Below are 19,536 nucleotides of genomic sequence, written 5' to 3' on the forward strand. Positions count from 1 at the left end.
TTGTTTTAAATGCAGCTGTAATCCAGATTGAGTGCCTGGCTTTGGAATTGTGCAGTATCTTCTCATGGTTGAGGAGCGAGCAGGTTTCATTGTGGTGCCTTTGGGTTTATTCTGTTCACTGCAAGTGACAGAGCTGAAGAAAGAATTATCTCAAGCTGCTTTTAGCCTGTAACTGTCAGTGTCTTGCAATCCAGCTCTACTGAGCCTGTGGTTTGATCGTGGATGAAAGTGCATCGGAAGATACTAGCCCCGGACCCATGCAGAGTCATCTCTTCTGCTCCATCCTTTGTTTTGGGTGTATGCACATACATGAGGTTATTGGCTGCTGGGGTGTGTTTCCAAGGCTGGAGGAGAGGCCGTGCTGCTCCCTCCTGGTCACCGCAGTCTCAGTGCATGTGGTCCCATGGGTCAGAGCCCTAGTAGCAGTGATTTGCCTGCAGCGAAGGGCCTGAGGAGCTGCTTTCCAGCTCTTCCCACTGTGTCCTTCTGGAGAGCTTGTTGAGGCTGTGCTGGAGGCTGCAGCCTGAGGGGAGGCTGTGGTTGTACTGGAAGCAGGGAAAGCCAGGAGTCAGCCTGAGCAGCAGGGCTGTGCCTCAGGAGGCATCTTAGGGGCTTCTGATAGCAAAGAGGGTTCAGCACATGCCTGCCACTCCCTCGGGATGGCTTCCTCTGCAAACTTAGCACACTGCTGTTTTCCGTTCTGATTTTGATCTGCATGTGACAAGGCTGGCATGTATTAATAAGCTAATCCTGCATTATGGATTATCCATAGGTTGGAAATGATATTGCCTTCCCCTGTTAACTTCTCCCTGCTCGACAAGTATGTCTCCCCTCCCAACCCACCACCTCAGCACTCAAAATTATTCCTTGCTTGAGAAATGGGCATTTGTTGAATAACTCTTGCTCTCCTTTGCTGCACTGACAACTGCTCATACAGCGTGCAGCCCCCGTGCTGCCCTCAAGGCTGGTTCCCCAGGGGAGATCTGTGCCTTCAGTGCAGATAGTGGCACGGAGAAGTTTTCAACCCATTAATACCCCGACTTTGCCAAGCTCAAGGAAAACCTTCCCCCCCTGTTACCCAAGACCTTTGGGAGCTGCTTCTCCGCCCCGCAGCTCTGAAGCCAGACTGACTTTGGTGGGACTGGTGGCATCCTCCCTGCAAGTACATGACTATGGCTGCATCGACCAGCGTGTGTGCATGGAGCCCTGCAACCAGGGTGGTGGGCACTGAGCCAGCCACCGGGTGCTGGAGGAGCTTTGGAAGCCTCTTCCCTGCCTGGCAGGATGGTTTGGGGTCGCTGCCTCGGCCACGGGCTGCTGCTGGGTCATGGTCACCAGCCGTGGGGCGGCTGCTGAGGAGGAGTGAGGTTGGGATCAGCTGCTGTCTGGGGGCCATGGGTACCCAGAGCATCTGGGGCCGCTTGCACCAAAGCTTTGCACACCAGTGTGACCCCAGGGAAAGGCAGCAGCAGCTCCTGCACCTGAGAGGCGATGAGAGATGGAGGGGCAGGGGGGCACCCACTTGGCATTGGCTTGGGCTTCCAGCAGCCCCTTTCCACCCAGCTCTTCAAGGCATGCGTGGGAGCGCCTGGCTGTCTCGAGCACCCACTGACACTTTCCTTCACCCTCTCTCTGTCCTCACAGCTCTCTGCCGGAAGAGAAAAGCAAAACAAGCTCTTCCTTCGAGACTGGTCCAAAGCCAAGCGAGAAGCCAGATGCAGAACAAGCTGAGCTGGACCCGGAGCAGAAGCGGAGCCGTGCCCGGGAGCGCCGGCGAGAAGGACGGTCCAAGACCTTTGACTGGGCTGAATTTCGCCCCATCCAGCAAGCCCTGGTGCAGGAGCGTGCGAACACTGCAGACTCCTCCAGTAGCGGCTCTGCCACCTTCCCCAGGGACACCGGTGCCACCGACACCGACCCGGGAGAGCTGGAGCGGGAGCGGGCCCGGCGGCGGGAGGAACGGCGCAAGCGCTTCGAGATGATCGATGCTGTGGATGGGGCAGGGTCGGAAGAGGCGCTGAGGATGGAGGTGGATCGGATCCTGCCCGTCCCAGCAGACATCAAACCGCAGAACGTCCACGTGGAGATCGAGCAGCGCTGGCACCAAGTGGAGACCACCCCGCTGCGGGAGGAGAAGCAGATCCCCATCACGCCACTGCACCTCGCCCATGCTGAGGACCGGGATGAGGGGCTGTCGAAGCAGCACTTGACCACACTGCTGGAGAAGGAGGTAAAGGAGGGTGTGTGGGGTGCTGGAACAGCCTTTAGGCCACTGTGGTAACTATAAGAAGCCTGAGCAAGGCTTAAAAAAGCTCCTTTTATTCCTGCTTTGTAATGGCAAGGGGCGGGGATGCTGTAGGGTCCCCTGGGGAGCTGGCAGGGCACAGATCCATGTCCATTCCCGTTCAGCCCTGCCAGCAGCTTCCATGTTCCCACGGCTGCAGAAAGGGCTGTTCTTGCAAGAGTGGCACTTTGTTACCCACTCCCAACCACTCGTGTTGGTTATTGGCCAGCCTGCCTCTGATGAGATGGGCACAACTGGTGTGTATCAACCAGACCCTAAAATCAAGCTCCTAATTCTGCGTGCCTCTGCAGCTGTAGAGATTTGTGTCTATGGTTATGTCTACAAAACTATAAACTGGCTTCAGTTGTAGCACACACAACAGAGGTTCCCTTTTTGAGGAGCCTACGTCAAACAATCTTAGATTTTAGGAAAAGAAAGGAGGAGACTCAGCTCACTTGGAAGAGATCCATGCCTGGGATAACAAAGGTTGTTGTTAGTTGGGATTGAGGTGTATTAGGGGTACGGGCAGGAAGTAACCAGGAGTATCACTAATCTGAACTGGGCTGGGATTTGCCAGGGTCATGCCTGGCACAAGCTGGTGCCATTCACCCTTCGCTGCAGTGAGCTTAAGGAACTAAACTAATACATAACTTAGTTCTTTCAGAGGGGAGGGGTTTTGCCTGGCAAAATGGAACACAGATTCCAGAGCAGAGCAAAGCAGCAGTGCTATCAAAAGCCCTGTTCGTGCTGTTCTGTGTCTCCGAGCCCCTTGCTCCTTATGACCAACCCCCTGCCCACTCTCTGGACTCTGTCTCTGTGTCCCTCCAGCTGGAGCAGAAGCAGAAGGAGGCTCTGGAGCTCCTGGAGCAGAACCGGCACCTGCAGGACCAGCTGAAAGTGGCACTGGGCCGGGAGCAGAGCGCCCGTGAGGGCTACGTGTTGCAGGTAGGGGAGCAGGGAGGAGAGAGAAACCATCCTCCTCTGCGTGTGCCCAGGGGGGACCCTGGTGGGCTTCGGTGTGGGGTGTTCGTGCTTGCACCTTTGTTGACGCAGGGATGTGAACCGCTGAGTGGGCTCTAGGAGCTTTGATCTTCTTGCAAATACTGCTAATTCTGCAGCCTTACAGAATCATCTGCTTAACAAAACCCCTGATCTGGGATGCAACAGGCAGCAGATAGCATTGCCTACTAGCATCCCAGAGGGAAAACAATACACAGCCATGGTAGGCAGGTGGGACCTCAGCAGAGTCCACCTCTGATCTATCCTGTGTGTGCCTATGCAACCACTGTTACCCTCTTTCTATGCTCCAGGTATTCCCCTCAGGCTGTGGGGTGCTCATAAGGCTTTCTAAGTGTGCTCCTGCATGGGGAGCTGGTGTGGTGGTTACATGGGCAAACACAGCACATGCAGGCGTATTCCCAGACACATTCCCTGCAGCCAGAGCAGGATTTGCACAAGGAGAACCTGTTGTCTTGGATCTTGGTGGTTTCTTCTGTTACAAGATGCTTTTCCTCAGCAAAGCCTTTACGTGTGTTTTGGAGGTTCTGGCAAAAGAGACGGGAGAGTCTCTTGGGAAGCCTTTCCTCCCCTCCTCCAAAGAAAGCGGTCTTTTCCCAGCCCTTCCTCTGGGAGCATCCATGCCCGGAGGAGCTGTGGCGCCTGCAGGGCAGCTTCTGGCTGCTCTCATGGGTCCATAGCCCTGTTGCTTGCAGGGGCAGCATTTTGACCTGCTCGGATGTACTTGGCCAGTTTGGCTCTGGATCAAAGTGACCACACACTGAGCTCCCATGGCAGCAAACCCGGTGTTGATGCTGAATCTTGTGTCCCTTTTTCCCATGGGAGGAATTTCCCCTGAAGGAGTTGCACAGGCAGTGGAGCCAGCCCAGGTAGAGGAGCATCTTGCCTTCTTTTCCAGTGATCTCCTTGGAGGAGTTATTAATACATTTAATTCTGGAGTCCCCAGGCTGACAGTGCTTGCTTGGAGGAGTTCCATTTTCAATTGTCAGTGTTGGAAGAGTAACTCCTACTTCCCTGGGGCAAAGGCATCCGGCCTTCGTTTGCCTGGAGCCTGGAAAAAAACAGGGAATGGGGCTAAAAGCTGGATGCTGAATCCATCGTCAGATTGGCTGAGTTGAAGTTGGCCGTAGTGCCTTGATACAAGGAGGGGGAAGGCTGCAGAAGGGCTGAGAAATCATCACTGCAGCGAGAAGTGACCCAACTTGTGATCTAGAAGTTGGAGAGGGTTTTTGGAAGGGCTGGATGCTTTTGCTTGCTCCAGTTTCATTGTTCTGGGGATTTCCCTTGTGTTTCCCTGGGAGCAGAGGGATTAAAGTCCTATTGCAGAAGGGAGTAACCCCACCAAACCCCTACTGGGGTGGAGGAATGGAATCACTGGGGTGCTTCTGCAGCCCCACACTGTGGGCAAACATCTTTTTGGATGGACCTTCTGAATTGTGCCCCCCACCTCCATCCTGCCTAACTTTGAGAGGTTGTCTATGGGGGGGGATGATGGAGGAGCCTGACTGCTGCCATTCTGAGCTACCTGGGGGGGACCACCCCATCCTTGGCAGCAAGACCAGCCCCATATAGACCCCCAAGCACTGCCCTGACATAAAAAACGCTGCACGTTTCATAAGGCAGCCACTGAGATCCCCACCCTGATGCATGTGCCATGCACCGAAGCCTCTCTGGCCTCGTGTAACCCCTCTCTTGCTCTGAGTTTCCTTGGGATGGGACACCCCTACTGGGAGAAACAGTGGGAGCTCCTGCTCCTCACAAACAGACTGGAGATGCCCCCGGGCTCCAGTCGTGGTGGGTGGGAAGGGTCACGTACTAACCTGTCCCGGGCGGATGTTCTTGCATGTTTTTGGTGTAAAGCATGAAATATAACTTAACATAACTGAGTGTCACATCTGTGGGCTTTCCTTATCAGCAACCAGAGTACAGCAAAGGCAGGCCAAATTCCTAGGCTTCACGCTGTGCTTCTCTCACCTCTTCCTGTCTGTGTATTTTGTTTCAAGATACATCATTTCTGTCGCCTTTTTGCATGAGTTCTCTCTCTGTGAGTTTTCTCGTTGCATGCTACATTGCTTTGGTTTGAGTCTCACAAAGGTTGGTTTCTTTTAGTTTACATTCTCATCACACCTTTTTCCCCTGCCTTCACTTGTCGGGCTCTTTTATTTTGTCCTTTGTTGGGTTTTGGGTTTGTTTTTTGCAGGTAGAGGAATTAGATCCTCCTTAGTCTTAACCTTTAACATAACAACATCTCTGTCATGCGATGAGCAGCCACTAAGTCCTGTTTGGCAGGCACAGACATGACATCGCCACGCCGCTGTCCTGCGTTGGGGTGGGATGTGATGTCATTGCTGTCACCTCACTTTCTGTTGTTGCTTTGGGTCGGTAGGACTGTGTTACCTGAACTGTGCACTTTTTGTTCCACAACAACCCGAACAAACATGCTCAAAAAGCACTTCTTAACCTGTTATCATCCTTCCTTCTTCACACCCTGTTTTTCTCTTGTCTGTCTCTGTTTTACTGCTGGTGTTTCTTTTCCATCGTGTGTTTTTTTTGGTTCTATTTGAGTTTTGGTTGGGTTATTTTGTTTTCCTTTTAAGCCTGTTACTGTACAGCTGTTTTGATGTTGTGGTCCATGTTTTCTGTTACTGGAAAGCAGTTATTGCTCATTCAAAAATAACAAAAAAAAAAAAAAAAGGTTAAACCAAACCAAACAAATTATGCCAAGAACAAATCATCCCAATTGGAGCATGTGTGTAGCAGCCAAATCACTGCGAGGAGCTTTTCCATGGCCTGCCTGGCCAGAGGTGTGACACTCAGAAGGGAGAGCCAAGAGTGTTACTAATCTAGTATTTAATCAATCTTTTTAAGACCGAGGTGGCCGCCTCGCCATCAGGTGCCTGGCAGAGGCTCCACAAAGTCAACCAAGACCTCCAAAGCGAGCTGGAAGCCCAATGCCAGCGCCAAGAGCTGATCAATCAGCAGATTCAGTCGCTGAAGCGCAGCTACGCCGAGGCCAAGGACGTGATCCGGCACCACGAAGCTGAGATTCAGAGCCTGCAGGCGAGGCTCAGCAACGCAGCTGCAGAGCTTTCTATCAAGGAGCAGACCCTGGCCAAGCTCAAGAGCGACCTGAGGAGCGAAAAGGAGAAAGCCAAAGAGCAGTTGGAGGAGTGGCAGCACGGCGAGGCCGCGCTCAGCTCCCAGCTAAAGGCCAGCGAGCAGAAGCTGAAGAGCGCGGAGGCTCTGCTCCTGGAGAAGACCCAGGAGCTGCGGGACCTGGAAATGCAGCAGGCTCTGCAAAGGGACCATCAGAAGGAGGTGCAGCGGCTCCAAGACAGGATCGCGGACCTGAGCAGGCAGCTGAACGCCAGCGAGCAAGCGCGGATGCTCATGGAGGAGAAGCTGCAGAAGAATTACGAGGCTTTGCTGGAGAGTTGTGAGAGGGAGAAGCAGGTTTTAATACGGAGCCTGAAGGAGGTGGAGGATAAAGCCAATGAGTATGAGATCCAGCTGCAGAACAGCGAGCAGCAAATGGAGATCCTGCAGAAGGAGAAGCTGAGTGCCAAGTTCGAAGGCAGCGAGCTTGTCCACCAGTTGGAGGAGCAACTACTGATGAAGGAGGCCAGCATCCAGAAACTGGCAGAGCACATCAAGGAGCTCGAAAGAGAGAGAGATCAGATCAAATGTCGGTTCCATGAGCTCATGAATCAGGTTGCTGAGTCGGATAATGAAGTGGCAAAGCTGCAAGCAAAGTTGAAAATGGAAGAGACCAACTACCACAACCTGGAGCAGTCGTTCGAGGAGGTGTCGGATCAGTTCCAGGGTGTGCAGGAGGTGCTGAAGGAGAAAGAAGAAGAGCTGAGACACGTTAAGGAAATGCACTTGAGAATTGTGGAGAAGAAAGATCAAGATCTCAGTGAGGCTTTGGCTAAAATGGTTGCTTTAGATAGCAGTTTGGAGGAGACTAAAATAAAGCTAAAGGCCAAGGAGGAGGCTTTAAAGAAATTGGCTAGTGTAGGCACAGGTCCATGTGCTGAGGAGGCAGAAGAGCTTGGCCACGATCTCGAGGCTGACGAAAGTCATCCATCCCAACTAGGGCAGCCTCTGCAAACTCAGGATGTCCTCCCAGCTCTGACTTATGCACTGAAGGAGGAGGACGATGAGGTTCTTGAGACCAGCCAGAGGCAAACAGAGGAATTTGGCTCCCCATCCAAAGCTGTAGAGCTCCAGGACCAAGAGCTGGTTCAGAAAGCCTTAACAAAGCCCGATGTAGGAATCATGGGGGCCAAGAGGCAAAGAATCCGTTTCTCAAGCATCCAGTGCCAGAAATACATCCATCCAGATGGATCAGAGAAGAACTGGACAAGCAGCACCTCTTCAGACACAAGCCAGGACAGATCACTGTCTGAAGAAAGCATGTCATCAGAGCCAGCTCTTGGTTACCTGTCATCGGGGACAAGTGACTCTGAGACCTATCTCTCAATCATCCATTCCCTGGAAACCAAACTTTATATCACAGAGGAAAAGCTCAAAGATGTAACGATGAAGCTTGAGAGCCAGCACGGCCATAACCAGGAGACACTCATTGCCCTCCACCATCAGTGGGCCAGCACCGAGACTCAGCTGCGGGAACAGCTTCAGACCAGCTTATCCCAAGTCAGTGCTTTGATCTCGCAGCTGGAGAATGAGAGGCAGGAGAAGTTCAAGCTCATAGAAAGCCACGTTAGCGAGCTGGGAGGTTTCCAAATGAGAAATGATCAAGCTCTGACTTGCTTAGAGAAGTGCAGGGAGCAACTGAGATCTTTACCCACATCAGACAAGGAGAAAGAGGGTGATTTGTTCCTTGTTACTCTCTCCAGCATGGAAACAACCTTATCAAACGCAATCCAAGCCTTGAGAGGGGCGCCAATCCCATCAGAGTATCAGCAGAGTGAAAGGCTTATCACGAATAGCCCTCCTCCAGAAGGAGGTTATGTGGGAGAAGAGGAGCATGTCTCCAAGGAGCAGCGAGTGGAAGTGTTTGACATGGGCCAGCTGAGGTGGCTCTCGGAGAGAGTGGCATTTGAGGCCTCTCTCATCAACCAAATAGCAGAGTCCTTGAAAAACGCGAGCTCTGAGATATCTCAGCTTCTGAGAGAGATCCAGGGAACGGCTGAGGTGGTGGTGTTGGAGCCAGCAAATGTTTCTCATACAGCCATCAGTTTGGCCAGCGTCCTATCTAAGAAGCTGCTGCTGGAAGGGGAGTTCTGGAGCCAAGTGGAGGAGCTGAGAGTGCACTTGAGCACCAGAGAAGGAGAAGCTGAGGGCAAACCAGAAACAACAAGTTTGGGCTTTTCTCCGTGTTTTCTCAGTGCTGTAGCAGATGCTACATTGGTCAAGGCAGAACTTGGGTTTGTTGCACAGAAAATGAGAGAATCTTTTCATCAGAGATTAAAAACCATTGAAGAAGACCTCCATAATACCAAAACAGCTCTCCAGCAGCATAAGTGCATGTTGGAGGAGATCATCAAAGCGTACAGGACTCCTGATTTTGACAGAGTTATGCACCAGATTTCTGAAGCACTTGAGATTCAGAAAGATGCTTCAGAAAGAACCCAAATCTCCTGGGATGGGAGCCGTCTCCAAATGGGACAGTGTCAGGAATTAGCCAAGGTGGAGCAGATGGGCAGCCTGCAGGACTGTAGCAGTGAAGCTCTTGTTTCCATTCAGGAAGATCTTGCCCAACAACTAAAGGACAAAGCTAATGTTCTGAAGGAGATATCTGTTGCCTTACTCTCTCTGCCTCCTGAGGAGGCAATGAGAGACTGTCAGAAGCTCCTGAAGATATCTCAGAGTCTTTCGTATCATTCGTGCATGGGAGACCTTGAAAGGTATTCCTCTTTGTTAGTCCACGATGCAATTGTTCAGGCTCAGGTTTGTTATGCTGCTTGCAAAGTGCGGCTGGAGTATGAAAGAGAGATGAAGTCCTACAAGGAGTCCTTGCAGAGCATGGATGCTCTCTGCCAAGAGCGCGTGAAGACGGTCTCTCTCCTTCGGGATGAGTATGAAGACTTGCTTAGGAAGCAGCAGGGTGAGTACAGCGAGGTGATTGCCATGCTCGAAAGGGAGAATGCTGATCTCAAAGCAAAGGTAGCCCAGCTCGACAGTCAGAGGAGGCTCCTGGAGGAAGAAGAGCATAAGCACAGCAAGAGCTTGAGTGAGTTACAGGGACGGTATGAAGAGGAGATCCGAAACGTGATAGAGCAGCTGAACAGGACAGAGGATGCTCTGAAGGCTGAGAGGACGGAAGGGCTCAACCAGCTGGATGCCATTGTCCGTGACAAGCAGAACATGGAGCGATACCACCTGGAGCAGATGCAGATGCTGGAGGACAAGTTCCAAGCCAAGATCAAGGAGCTGCAGGTCATCCACAGCGAGGAGCTGCAGGCACTGCAGGAGCACTACAACCAGAACCTGCAGCGCCTGCAGGAGACCCTGGATGAGTACCAGAGGCAGCACCCCGAGGTGTCCCCCGCCATGGACCCGGGTGATGGGGATGCCTGGGTGGCCACTGAGGCTGGTGGCACCGGACAGGACCCTGGGAGTGACCTGGACTCCATGCATGGCCTGCGGGAACGCATCCAGGAGCTGGAGGCCCAGATGAATGTCATGAGGGATGAGCTGGAGAACAAGCATTTAGAAGGGAACGCTTCCACCTTGAGGGAGAAATACCAGAAAGACTTTGAAAACTTAAAGGTCTTGATACGTTTAACACTTTTTCTGCTGCTGAGTGACCGGGAGGGTGCATTTGGTCCTGGGGTTTGCTTGTTAGGGTGTCCCCCTAAAGAGCCAGCATGCTGAAGCAAGCCCTAAAGTGGTAGAACGGTCTCTCTAAAGCATGGCATTCTCCTGTTCTCTATGCTTGGGTATTCTAAATGCATTGCTGAAGGCTTGGTCTCAGTGGGAGGGTTGATTATTGGAGGTGGTGTCTGCATGTAGAGGGAGAGTGTCAAAGTAGCTTGATAACATCACGCTCTCCTTCCTTATGAAGACCATAGTGTTTCTTCTCATACCTGAGGTGCATTTTCTTCATGACTTCCCCTTAAAAGCATTCCTCAACTCTGTCTTTCTCAATCTGATCAAATCTCCAGTCTGTCTCTGCTGCCCTCAAAAATGCAGGATGAAATGGAAACTCAATGCTCTCAAAACGTATGTTCCTGGGGAAAGTAGCTGCAAACAGATGCCAAATTCCACAGCAAAGCACGAGGCTGTGAGGAGAACCACCCTGGTGGTGTGTTGTACGCCAGCAAGTCTTTACACAACAAACAGTGCACAGTTACAGGAAACCCAGGCGAGGTGCAAAGAAACCCATTGTCAATTAAATGCCATCATTCACATTGCTGTAAAACTAGCCCGAGATGGTACAGCATCTAAAATAACCTATTGGGATTGGTGTTTTGCTTTTGATCGGAGAGCATTTCCACTTGGGAAGTGGGTTTAGGGTAGCAGAGGACTCTTGGCAGCAGCAGGTTGAACGGGCAGCGATACAGGCTGTGTGCAGAGGCCACGCTGCTGAGGCTTTCATGGAGCAGTCGTTCTTCAGAGTGAGCAAAAGTACAGGAGAGCTTCCTTCCAGCCATGAGATCTTCAGTGCACATCTGGGCATGGGGTAAAGCGTGGCTCAGCTCCAGCCAAAAGCTGGATTTAACCTGGTGAGAGCAGTAGTTCTGCTGCATCCCGTCGTGTGAATCAAGCGTCCATGGGAGGGAGAACTGCTGGGGAGAGGAGGGTGAAGCAGTGGTGCTCACTCAATGCTATCTCCTCCATCTTAACCCTTAGGAAGGGAAAGTCCTTCTTGAACCCTGCGCCCAGGTCAGCAGGACACAGGAGTAACCTTGTCCTGTGAGCCAGGCACCAAACAGGGCGCTGATACCAGGGGATGTTCTTGCTTTGGAAGAGGGCAAAAAGCATCTTCCAAGCAGAGGGGTCCGGGAGGAGAGCAGAGCCAGCTTCTCTGTGCACCTTGGTAGGAAACAGAGGGACAGCCAGCAAAGTAAGAAGTTCCTTTGGCTAGAAAGCTAACCAGCAATGGCAAAGCTGTCCAATTTACAGGCTTAAATGTGCTTGATTCTTCTCATCTGAACCTGATGGAGAATGTACCATCAGTAACACGAGGTACTGGGTTGTACATGTTCAGATGTCCTGGATTTGTAGCAATGCATTTACAATACATTAAATACTGAATCTACAGCCAGACCTATGGAGGAGCATTTTCCTCCAGCATTAGAGGTGTAATGGAGAGCCCTGCAAGGCTCCTTCACGCCACTCGAAGACAAGTCCAGACAGGTTCTGGCTCTGAGTTATGAGTTTCAAAAACAAATAAGGCTGAGAAAGTGAAGAATGCCTCGGGATTAAAACTTAAAAATGAGGGGAAAAAGTCACCAGAGCTGAAAATAGGGAATGAGGATGGCACAGGTTACAGAGCATTAGACAAAAAGTGGTGCCGAGGAGGGTATGTTAGTGTAGTCAGTGGTGTGAGACTGTCATGAGCACTTTTGTCACTAGGGAGGTGAATTTGTCCCCCTTAAATTTCCCATGGAATCCCAAGGTGACAGTTCTTGCTTCCCCTGGAAAACACAAATGTGAATCAAGAAGAAATCCATAGAAATCAGGAAATAAAGCCAGCCTGGAGCATGAAAAGGGAGAAAAGCCCAGTGCAGTGCTCAGCATCAGGTTTGCCCCCAGCTGTCTAATGGGGCTTGAGGACCATGTCCCCAGTGTGTGCCCCTTCCCAGCTCATAGCTTGAGCCTGCCTGTGGCTTTGCTGCCCTGCCTCTGTCCTGCAGCCGTGTGTCCATCCAGCATCCTGAAGCCCTCGGTGGGATGACCAGGCTGGTGGCTGAGCTGGAAACAGGCATCTGGGGCAGAAGGACCATGCTGGAATGCAGGATCTCACCCCTGGTGACTCCTAAGCCCCAGAGCACTGCTCCATGCCCTGGCCTAAGTTCACTCCTATTAATTCAATTACCAAATAATTGCCTGTGCAGCATTTGAAGCAATGCTCAGTTGGGAATTAAGGTCCTGTTGCTGTCAGGAGTCACCTGCTGTCCACCCCAGAGGTGGCTGTATGAAATCAGGCATTGCAGAAGAGAGCAGAAGGAGCACAGTAGGGTCTAGTGACTGCAGGACAAGCCCTGACCTTGCGAGGTTCATCCTCAGCCAGCTCCTCCATGGTTGGGGAGGGAGAACATCCCAGTGATAGCACATGGGTGCTGACCTATCCACTGGTGTGTGGCTCCCGGTGGTCTCACCACCACTATGATATCAGCCCAGCACAGGCCAACCCCTTCCCCTCATCCCTTTTGCAGGCAACATGTGAAAGGGGCTTTGCAGCCATGGAGGAGACACACCAGAAGAAGATTGAGGACCTGCAGCGGCAGCACCAGCGGGAGCTGGAGAAGCTGCGGGAGGAGAAGGACCGCCTGCTGGCAGAGGAGACGGCTGCCACCATTTCAGGTATGGGGACATGCCACAGGGTCCCCTGTGGCGGGACAGCTCCGTGTCGATGGGGACAAAGGGGTGGTGTTTGCTCCAGTACAGAGGAGCAGAGCATGGAATGGGTGGGGATCACAGAAAGATGGAAAAGGGCTGGTGGGAGAGATGTTTTGGATGGAGGCCCATCTCCTGGTTCTTCTCCAGGCTTGGTACCCCTCTCCCTGGCTGTAATGTGGTCTGGCACTGGTCATTCCTGTGGTTAATTTATTGCCAATTCCACACTGAATTCATTCTTTGGTGCCCCAGGGAGTTTTAAAGCACTGGAGCCGAGGACTCTGCGTTAGGAGTCCCACAATTCAGCAAAAAACATGTGAATAGGACAATTGTTTGCACTTCATTAAGATTTGCAGAAGCCAGGAACACAAACTGAAGCTGTGAAGCTGTGGGAGGTTCATGGGGATGGCTCGGGTTTTGTTCCTTTCAAAACCAAACAAAAGCTCAAACAGAATGCCCTTGGGTGGAGTGGTGCTGGGTGGTAATGCTGTGCTGGGTGCTGATGCTGTGCTGGGCACTGTGTGTCCTATGCAGCCATTGAAGCCATGAAGAACGCGCACCGGGAGGAGCTGGAGCGGGAGCTGGAGAAGTCCCAGCGCTCCCAGATCAGCAGCGTCAACGCCGACATCGAGGCCCTCCGAAGGCAATACCTGTAAGACCATCATCCTCCTCCTTCTGTCACGGTGTCTTGCAAAGAGATCACACATGTGGGACACCCCTTATTCTCCTTCAGTTTTTGGCTTATCCCCATGTGGGAGCTGAGCAGAACAGCCAAGCAGCTTTATTAACCTTGGTGCATCTATGTAAGATGTGTAGGTGCGGAAATACACCGGTCGCAAGTGCCCAGACCAGGCTTAGAATCATAAAATGGTTTGTGTTGGAAGGGACCTTAAAGCTCACCCAGTTCCAATCCCCTGCCATGGGCAGGGACACCTTCCACTAGAGCAGGTTGCTCCAAGCCCCTGTGTCCAACCTGGCCTTGAACACTGCCAGGGATGGGGCAGCCACAGCTTCTCTGGGCACCCTGTGCCAGCGCCTCAGCACCCTCACAGGGAAGAGCTTCTGCCTCAGAGCTCATCTCAATCTCCCCTCTTTCAGTTTAGCTTGATAGATCTCAGCTCAGTTTTGGAAACCTGAGGAAGTTTCTGCCATTTAACCCCCTAGAGAGAGACCTCCCATCCCCTTTGGTGCCCAAGCACCGCTGTGCCAGGAGAGGGAAGAGTTACCTCACTCTGGGCTTGAGGCTTTTCCCAAAGGGAACACACAAAGTCCTCCTTAGTGCTTAGATCCCAGTTGTGTTGTCCCGGGGTGCTGGTGGCACAGTATGTGTGCAGGGAGGGCACTACCCGTGTGTGTTCCACAGGGAGGAGCTGCAGTCGGTGCAGCGGGAGCTGGAGGTGCTTTCGGAGCAGTACTCCCAGAAGTGCTTGGAGAACGCTCACCTGGCGCAGGCGCTGGAGGCTGAGAGGCAGGCCCTCCGCCAGTGCCAGCGCGAGAACCAGGAGCTCAATGCCCACAACCAGGTGAGATCCTCCCCATGCCCAGGGCAGGGGGTGACAGCCCAGTGGGCAGCACGGTGGGCTCCAAGCCGTGGCCATGCTCCCCATTCCCACATGGTTCTCCTTCTCTTCCCAGGAGCTGAATAACCGCCTGGCTGCGGAGATCACGCGATTGAGGACCCTGCTGACCGGGGAGGGCGGGGGAGAGGCTGCTGGGTCGCCTCTTACACAAGGCAAGGATGCCTACGAGCTGGAGGTGAGTGAGCTCTGCTTTGCCCAAGGGCAAGCACAAGTGACTTTGGACCCCTGGGAGCATGCCACAGCCATCCATACCTCCATGCAGCGGGTCTGTGTGGCTGCTCAGTGCTGTGCATTATGGGGTGCAGTGGGGCCAGGGGATTATGGAGTCCTGATGTTCCCTTCTCACACACACCCTGTTTGTCCCCTGGGATCCAGTCCATACAAAGCAGTGGGGACAGAAAACAAGGGGTGTGCAGGGAGCTTGGGCAAGTTCCCAAGAGACCCAGGGCTAATTTTCTCATTGAACCAGATGGGTGAACCATATGTAGCAGGTTGTCACCGGGCACAGTGGGAGAGCATCTCGGGATCATGCTGCATCTCTCAGGTGTGAACATGTGCTGCTTTTGTTCCCACAGGTCCTGCTGCGGGTCAAAGAGTCAGAAATCCAGTACCTGAAGCAGGAGATCAGCTCCCTCAAAGACGAGCTGCAGACAGCACTGAGGGTAATGCCAGGGATGGTTCTGCAAATCCTCTTATGTGCTCTGCTCCTGTGTGTGTGTGTGCTCAGATTTCAGCTCACTTATACCCAGATTTGAAGCAATAGTTAATGTTTCCCCTGCGTGGAGTTGAATACCCATTTGGTGTCATCAGTAAAGCACTCCACAACCGTGTCAGCTTAGGACTTACCCCCTCAAGGGAGACCGTGTGGGAAACATCCCTTCAGTGCTTTTTCCTTATTCCTGTCACATCAGATCAAATTTAAATGGTAAAAATAGTCAGTGTTAGGGATCTGCCCAGCCTCCCAGCACTGGATCTGGTTTGCTCTGGATGGCCTCTGTGCCAAGGCCATTTCTGGGAATTTTGCTGGATTTCTGTGTCTTTGCTGAAGTTAAAACCCACAAACAAGTAATCCTGTAATGAAGGGGCTGTATGCATGGGCAGTGCTGTATGCTCTTCTCCTTTAAGGTCTTTAAGGTCCCTTCCAACCCTAACCATTCCATGATTCCACGCTCACCACTGGAAGAGCTTTCTGCCTCTCCCAAGCCCTGTCCCACTGTTAGAGGCAGCTTTAGGCTGTGTATGAAATATGTGCATGGCCCCAGCCAAGCATTTCTCCCTGGTGCCGGCTCTTCTTCCGTGGGCATTTGCCAAGCTCCTCTTCAGTGCATTCACAACCTCCTCGGCTCCAACTGTGTGTCTGACTCCACTGGGTTGTTCTTGTTCCTTTGCCAGGATAAGAAATACGCCAGCGACAAGTACAAAGACATCTACACAGAGCTGAGCATCGTGAAGGCCAAGGCAGACTGTGATATCAGCAGGTTGAAAGAGCAGCTGAAAGCAGCCACAGAAGCTCAGGGAGAGAAATCCCCTGTGAACACCACTGTATCGGGATATGGTCAGTGCTCCTCCAGCAGCTCTATGGAATCATGGGTTTCCTGAGCTAACATATGCATCCTGGCATATGAGCCCTTGTGCAGTAATGGGTCTGAGGATAGGACTTGCCATGGGGCTTTTTTGCTGTTTCATGCTGCTTCCCACCTCCACTCTTTGCAGTGGAGCTGCCCTCCTGTGGCAGTTCTTCCTTCCAGCCCACAGATGGAAGTTGATGGGATTTGAAAGCCTTCTGGCACTTTGCATTGGGAAAACCTCATGGTACAGGGGAGTGGAGACACTGAGAGTCCCCTCTGACCATACAGCAGCATTGCTTTGAGTTGGGCACAGCAGGGCACTTGCCCGGGATGGGAGGGCAGAAAAGCCCCAGCCCTGCTCCTTGCAGGGATGCAACAGGCACCACATTAACACCATTTCTTCTGCTTCTTCCCAGATATTATGAAATCAAAAAGCAACCCTGATTTCTTGAAGAAAGACAGATCCAGTGTTAGCCGGCAACTAAGGAATATCAGGTCAAAGGTGAGCACAGATCTCCTGCCCCGTGTGATGGGAATACCCAGTATTAGTTTCCAGTGGTGGTCCTAGGTAGGAAGGAAAGATAGGGGAAGAAAACTGGGAATGTCCCAGTCACTGGTGATAGTCACTAGGAAGAAAAGTGAGCTTTTGACTGCAAAATGGTTGGCTGAGCAGCCAGGCAGGGCCTATTCCCCCCAAGATGCCCATACACAGTCCTGACCCTGCTGAGATGGAGGTGTGAAGCTGCTCCCCACTTGAAAGAAAGATGAAGTTCACCCTGTTCTTTGGTCTTTCACAGGAGGACTCTCCCAGTACTTGCTCCCCGTTTTCAGTTGAAATTTAGGTGGAAACATGCACATCATTCTAGGCTTTAGTGTTCATCACTGCAAGGTTTTTGGTCTTACATGGAACAACGATGCCTTGGTCCTGGGTGTATTTAACACACACTTTGCTTGTGTGTTAACACGGTGCAGATGGCCCTGGGTTTCTCTGGCTGTGGGTCTCAAAGCTGAGTGATGCTGTGCCAAGCTCTCCTGCTTGGCCTGCTGACAGCCACAGTCACATCATGTTCCACACTGGCTGTTGCTTTGGGACCACAGGGATAAAAAAGGGCAAACAAAGCTGCTCACAAGTCATCGTTAACCATAGGTCAGTTGAAGGAAGATCAGCATGGGCAAAGCCTGCTTTGCCGTCACCACTGGATACCTGGTGTCTCATGCTGATGTTTGAAGTGGTTGGGATCTTGTGTGGAGCAAGAAGCTGGACAGGCAGAAGGCTTCTAGCTCAGTGCCCATGCAGAGGAAACAGTCTGTGCTGCACTGAGTAAATGCAGAGAGCATCCTTGTGCATTTCAGGGCAGCCCAGACCTGCTGGGCCAGGTCTGATGCTGGGTTTCCCTTCACCACTTCAACTCAGACCACTTATGGAGTGGTCCCCATTGTGTGTGTTGCTTGGTGGGGAAGGAGGAGAGGAGAGCAAGCATGGGCTCTGCCTGCTCGCATCGCTGGGGGGCTGGGGCTGCACCAATGCATTTGGGATTGATGAGCTTCTTGTTCTGTTTTTGTTTCTCTTTATTTTGCCTCTTCCTTCAACAGTCCGTTATTGAGCAGGTCTCATGGGATAACTGAAATGAACCCGAGTCCAGGTTCCCTGCCACGTAGGTAAACAGACCGGCACCCACCAAGACCCACCACCACTGGAGCGGCCACTTTTGCATGCACATGGCAAACCAGAGCCCTTCTGCTCTTAATGACTGTGATTTATTTATGGCTAATTACTTTACTGGGGGAGGGAGAAGGGGAGCAGTCAGTGTACCCAAGATCCATATGAAATGCAGTCCTTTTCCATGGGGAATACGGCTTTCTTGTCTTCCTGCTCCTCCCACCCTTGCCAACACAGCTAACCATCACAGAGAGGATTTGGACATGGTTCCTGTTGGCTGTGTTGGGAGCGTGGGACACTGAGTGTGCATGCTTGGATGACTCTGCATGCCTCAGACTAAACTCCAGCAGCATCCAGGTCTTGTAGGAAAACAGCCTTTCTGCTGTTAGCCAGGATGAGGAGTGGGTTGGGGATGCCTATAAATGCACTTCCCACATAAGCCTGGAGCATGTAAAGTGGTGGCCCTGGTCTCAGCTGCAGAGGGATGTCCTAAATTTCTTTTACCTATAGCTGCTGCTTCTTTAGGTTGATCTGTGCCTGAGCAAAAGAGTCTTCCTTGCCCAGTAACCTCCTCCTCCTCCTGCTCTCCAGGCTTCTTCCAGCTCCTTGGTGTCCACCCCACTGCTTTCCATCCCTTGGCATTGCACCTCCATCCTGCTGGCCTGAGGCTTCTGAGCTCATCCAGCAAAAGGAGGGAGCTATGAGGCAGATCCTAATGAGCCTTGAGTAACTGGAGCAATAGTTGATTTACTGGCCCCTGGTAAAGACTGAGGTTAGAGCATCTGCAGAGGGAGGTTAGAGAAGAGAGGGGAGCTCCCCAGCTCCCTGGAGAGCCCCAGGAAGTCTGATGGAGGATCCCTTTAGGACAGATTTCATCCTACATTAGTCTCCCTTCATCAGGCTCCCCTCATGAGCAACTTGAATGGGTTGTGAGACTGCTTATGGGGTGGATTTGCTGGAATTTATACCATCAGGCAGCATAGTCTGATGGTTTCTGTTGTCTCCTTCCATCTCACGAGACATCAGATGCACAAACTGGAATCCATGGGTTGCTGCCCATTTAAAGAGGCCCAAAGTAAACTTCCTTTAGGAAGTGTCTGTTCAGATACTCACATCCCAAGAGACTCTGCTGCCCTTTGAAAAGAGCACACAGCATTTGGAAATTCAACCCATTTTAGTGCTTTCATTTCCGTGCTGCTTCGTTCTGTATCTGTGGGGCTGTGGGAGGAGGAACATGTAAAGCAGTACAGTAACCATGGGAATCTGCACAGCCTCAGGGCAAGTTCATCGTGGATTCCTGCCTTGATAAACACACATTAAAGAAAACCCAGCCCAAAAGTCTTATGTCAACCTGTGCTATGATTGTACATAGGGAAGTACAAGCAAAAGGGGAGCTGGCTGCCTGTTAATAGAAGGAGCTTTGCATTCAGGTCAGTGCCTTCTGAACCTGCCATGTCTTGGTCTGTAAAGCACATCATGATCCAGCCTAAATCACAGCTTTGGGGCTGGAGGATGGAGTGAAGGTTGGTGTTAGGTTTGTGCATCTCCTTGGGCTAGTTTCAGGTTAAAGCTGTTGTATAGGAGTTAAGCAGTTTGCTTCTGGGTTTCTACTCCTCTCATAGCTGTTCTCCTGGGTCCCCATGTGTAATGAGAGCTTTCACAAATCCAAATGCTGAGGACTAGCGGGATGGGCTTTTCTGGTGTCTATCGGAGTGTTGTGCCTTGCAGTCTGGATGCTGCATCCGAATTGGATCAGCCATCACATCCTGCTAGACCTGAAGCAAGCATTTAGCGAGTCCTCTGTCTAACCTTGTGCAGTAGAGGCAGCTTTGGCTTGGGAGAGCCCCCAAATGGGCTTAGAGAAAGAGTGGGATTGTCGCTAGCACCAAAACCGCAGTT

General features: G+C 51.9%; 1 protein-coding gene across 6 annotated transcripts in view; it reads left to right on the forward strand.

Moving 5' to 3' along the window:
• The window catches only part of MPRIP (myosin phosphatase Rho interacting protein), an 80,648-nt gene that overhangs the window by 54,264 nt on the left and 6,848 nt on the right, over window positions 1–19,536 (forward strand). For 2 of the 6 annotated variants that reach the window (XM_030482330.1, XM_030482326.1), the window contains exons 14-23: window positions 1,645–2,230; window positions 3,113–3,229; window positions 6,170–10,036; window positions 12,649–12,796; window positions 13,364–13,481; window positions 14,193–14,352; window positions 14,465–14,584; window positions 14,985–15,071; window positions 15,802–15,964; window positions 16,394–16,479. In XM_030482330.1, the coding sequence (XP_030338190.1) occupies window positions 1,645–2,230; window positions 3,113–3,229; window positions 6,170–10,036; window positions 12,649–12,796; window positions 13,364–13,481; window positions 14,193–14,352; window positions 14,465–14,584; window positions 14,985–15,071; window positions 15,802–15,964; window positions 16,394–16,479 (5,452 nt within the window). Of the gene's footprint in view, window positions 1–1,644; window positions 2,231–3,112; window positions 3,230–6,169; window positions 10,037–12,648; window positions 12,797–13,363; window positions 13,482–14,192; window positions 14,353–14,464; window positions 14,585–14,984; window positions 15,072–15,801; window positions 15,965–16,393; window positions 16,480–17,570; window positions 17,637–19,536 lie in introns of all 6 variants that reach the window. The other 4 variants (XM_030482327.1, XM_030482329.1, XM_030482332.1 and 1 more) reach the window with 4 other exon arrangements.

Source organism: Strigops habroptila, chromosome 4 (assembly GCF_004027225.2).
Source record: "Strigops habroptila isolate Jane chromosome 4, bStrHab1.2.pri, whole genome shotgun sequence".
NCBI lineage: Eukaryota > Metazoa > Chordata > Aves > Psittaciformes > Psittacidae > Strigops > Strigops habroptila.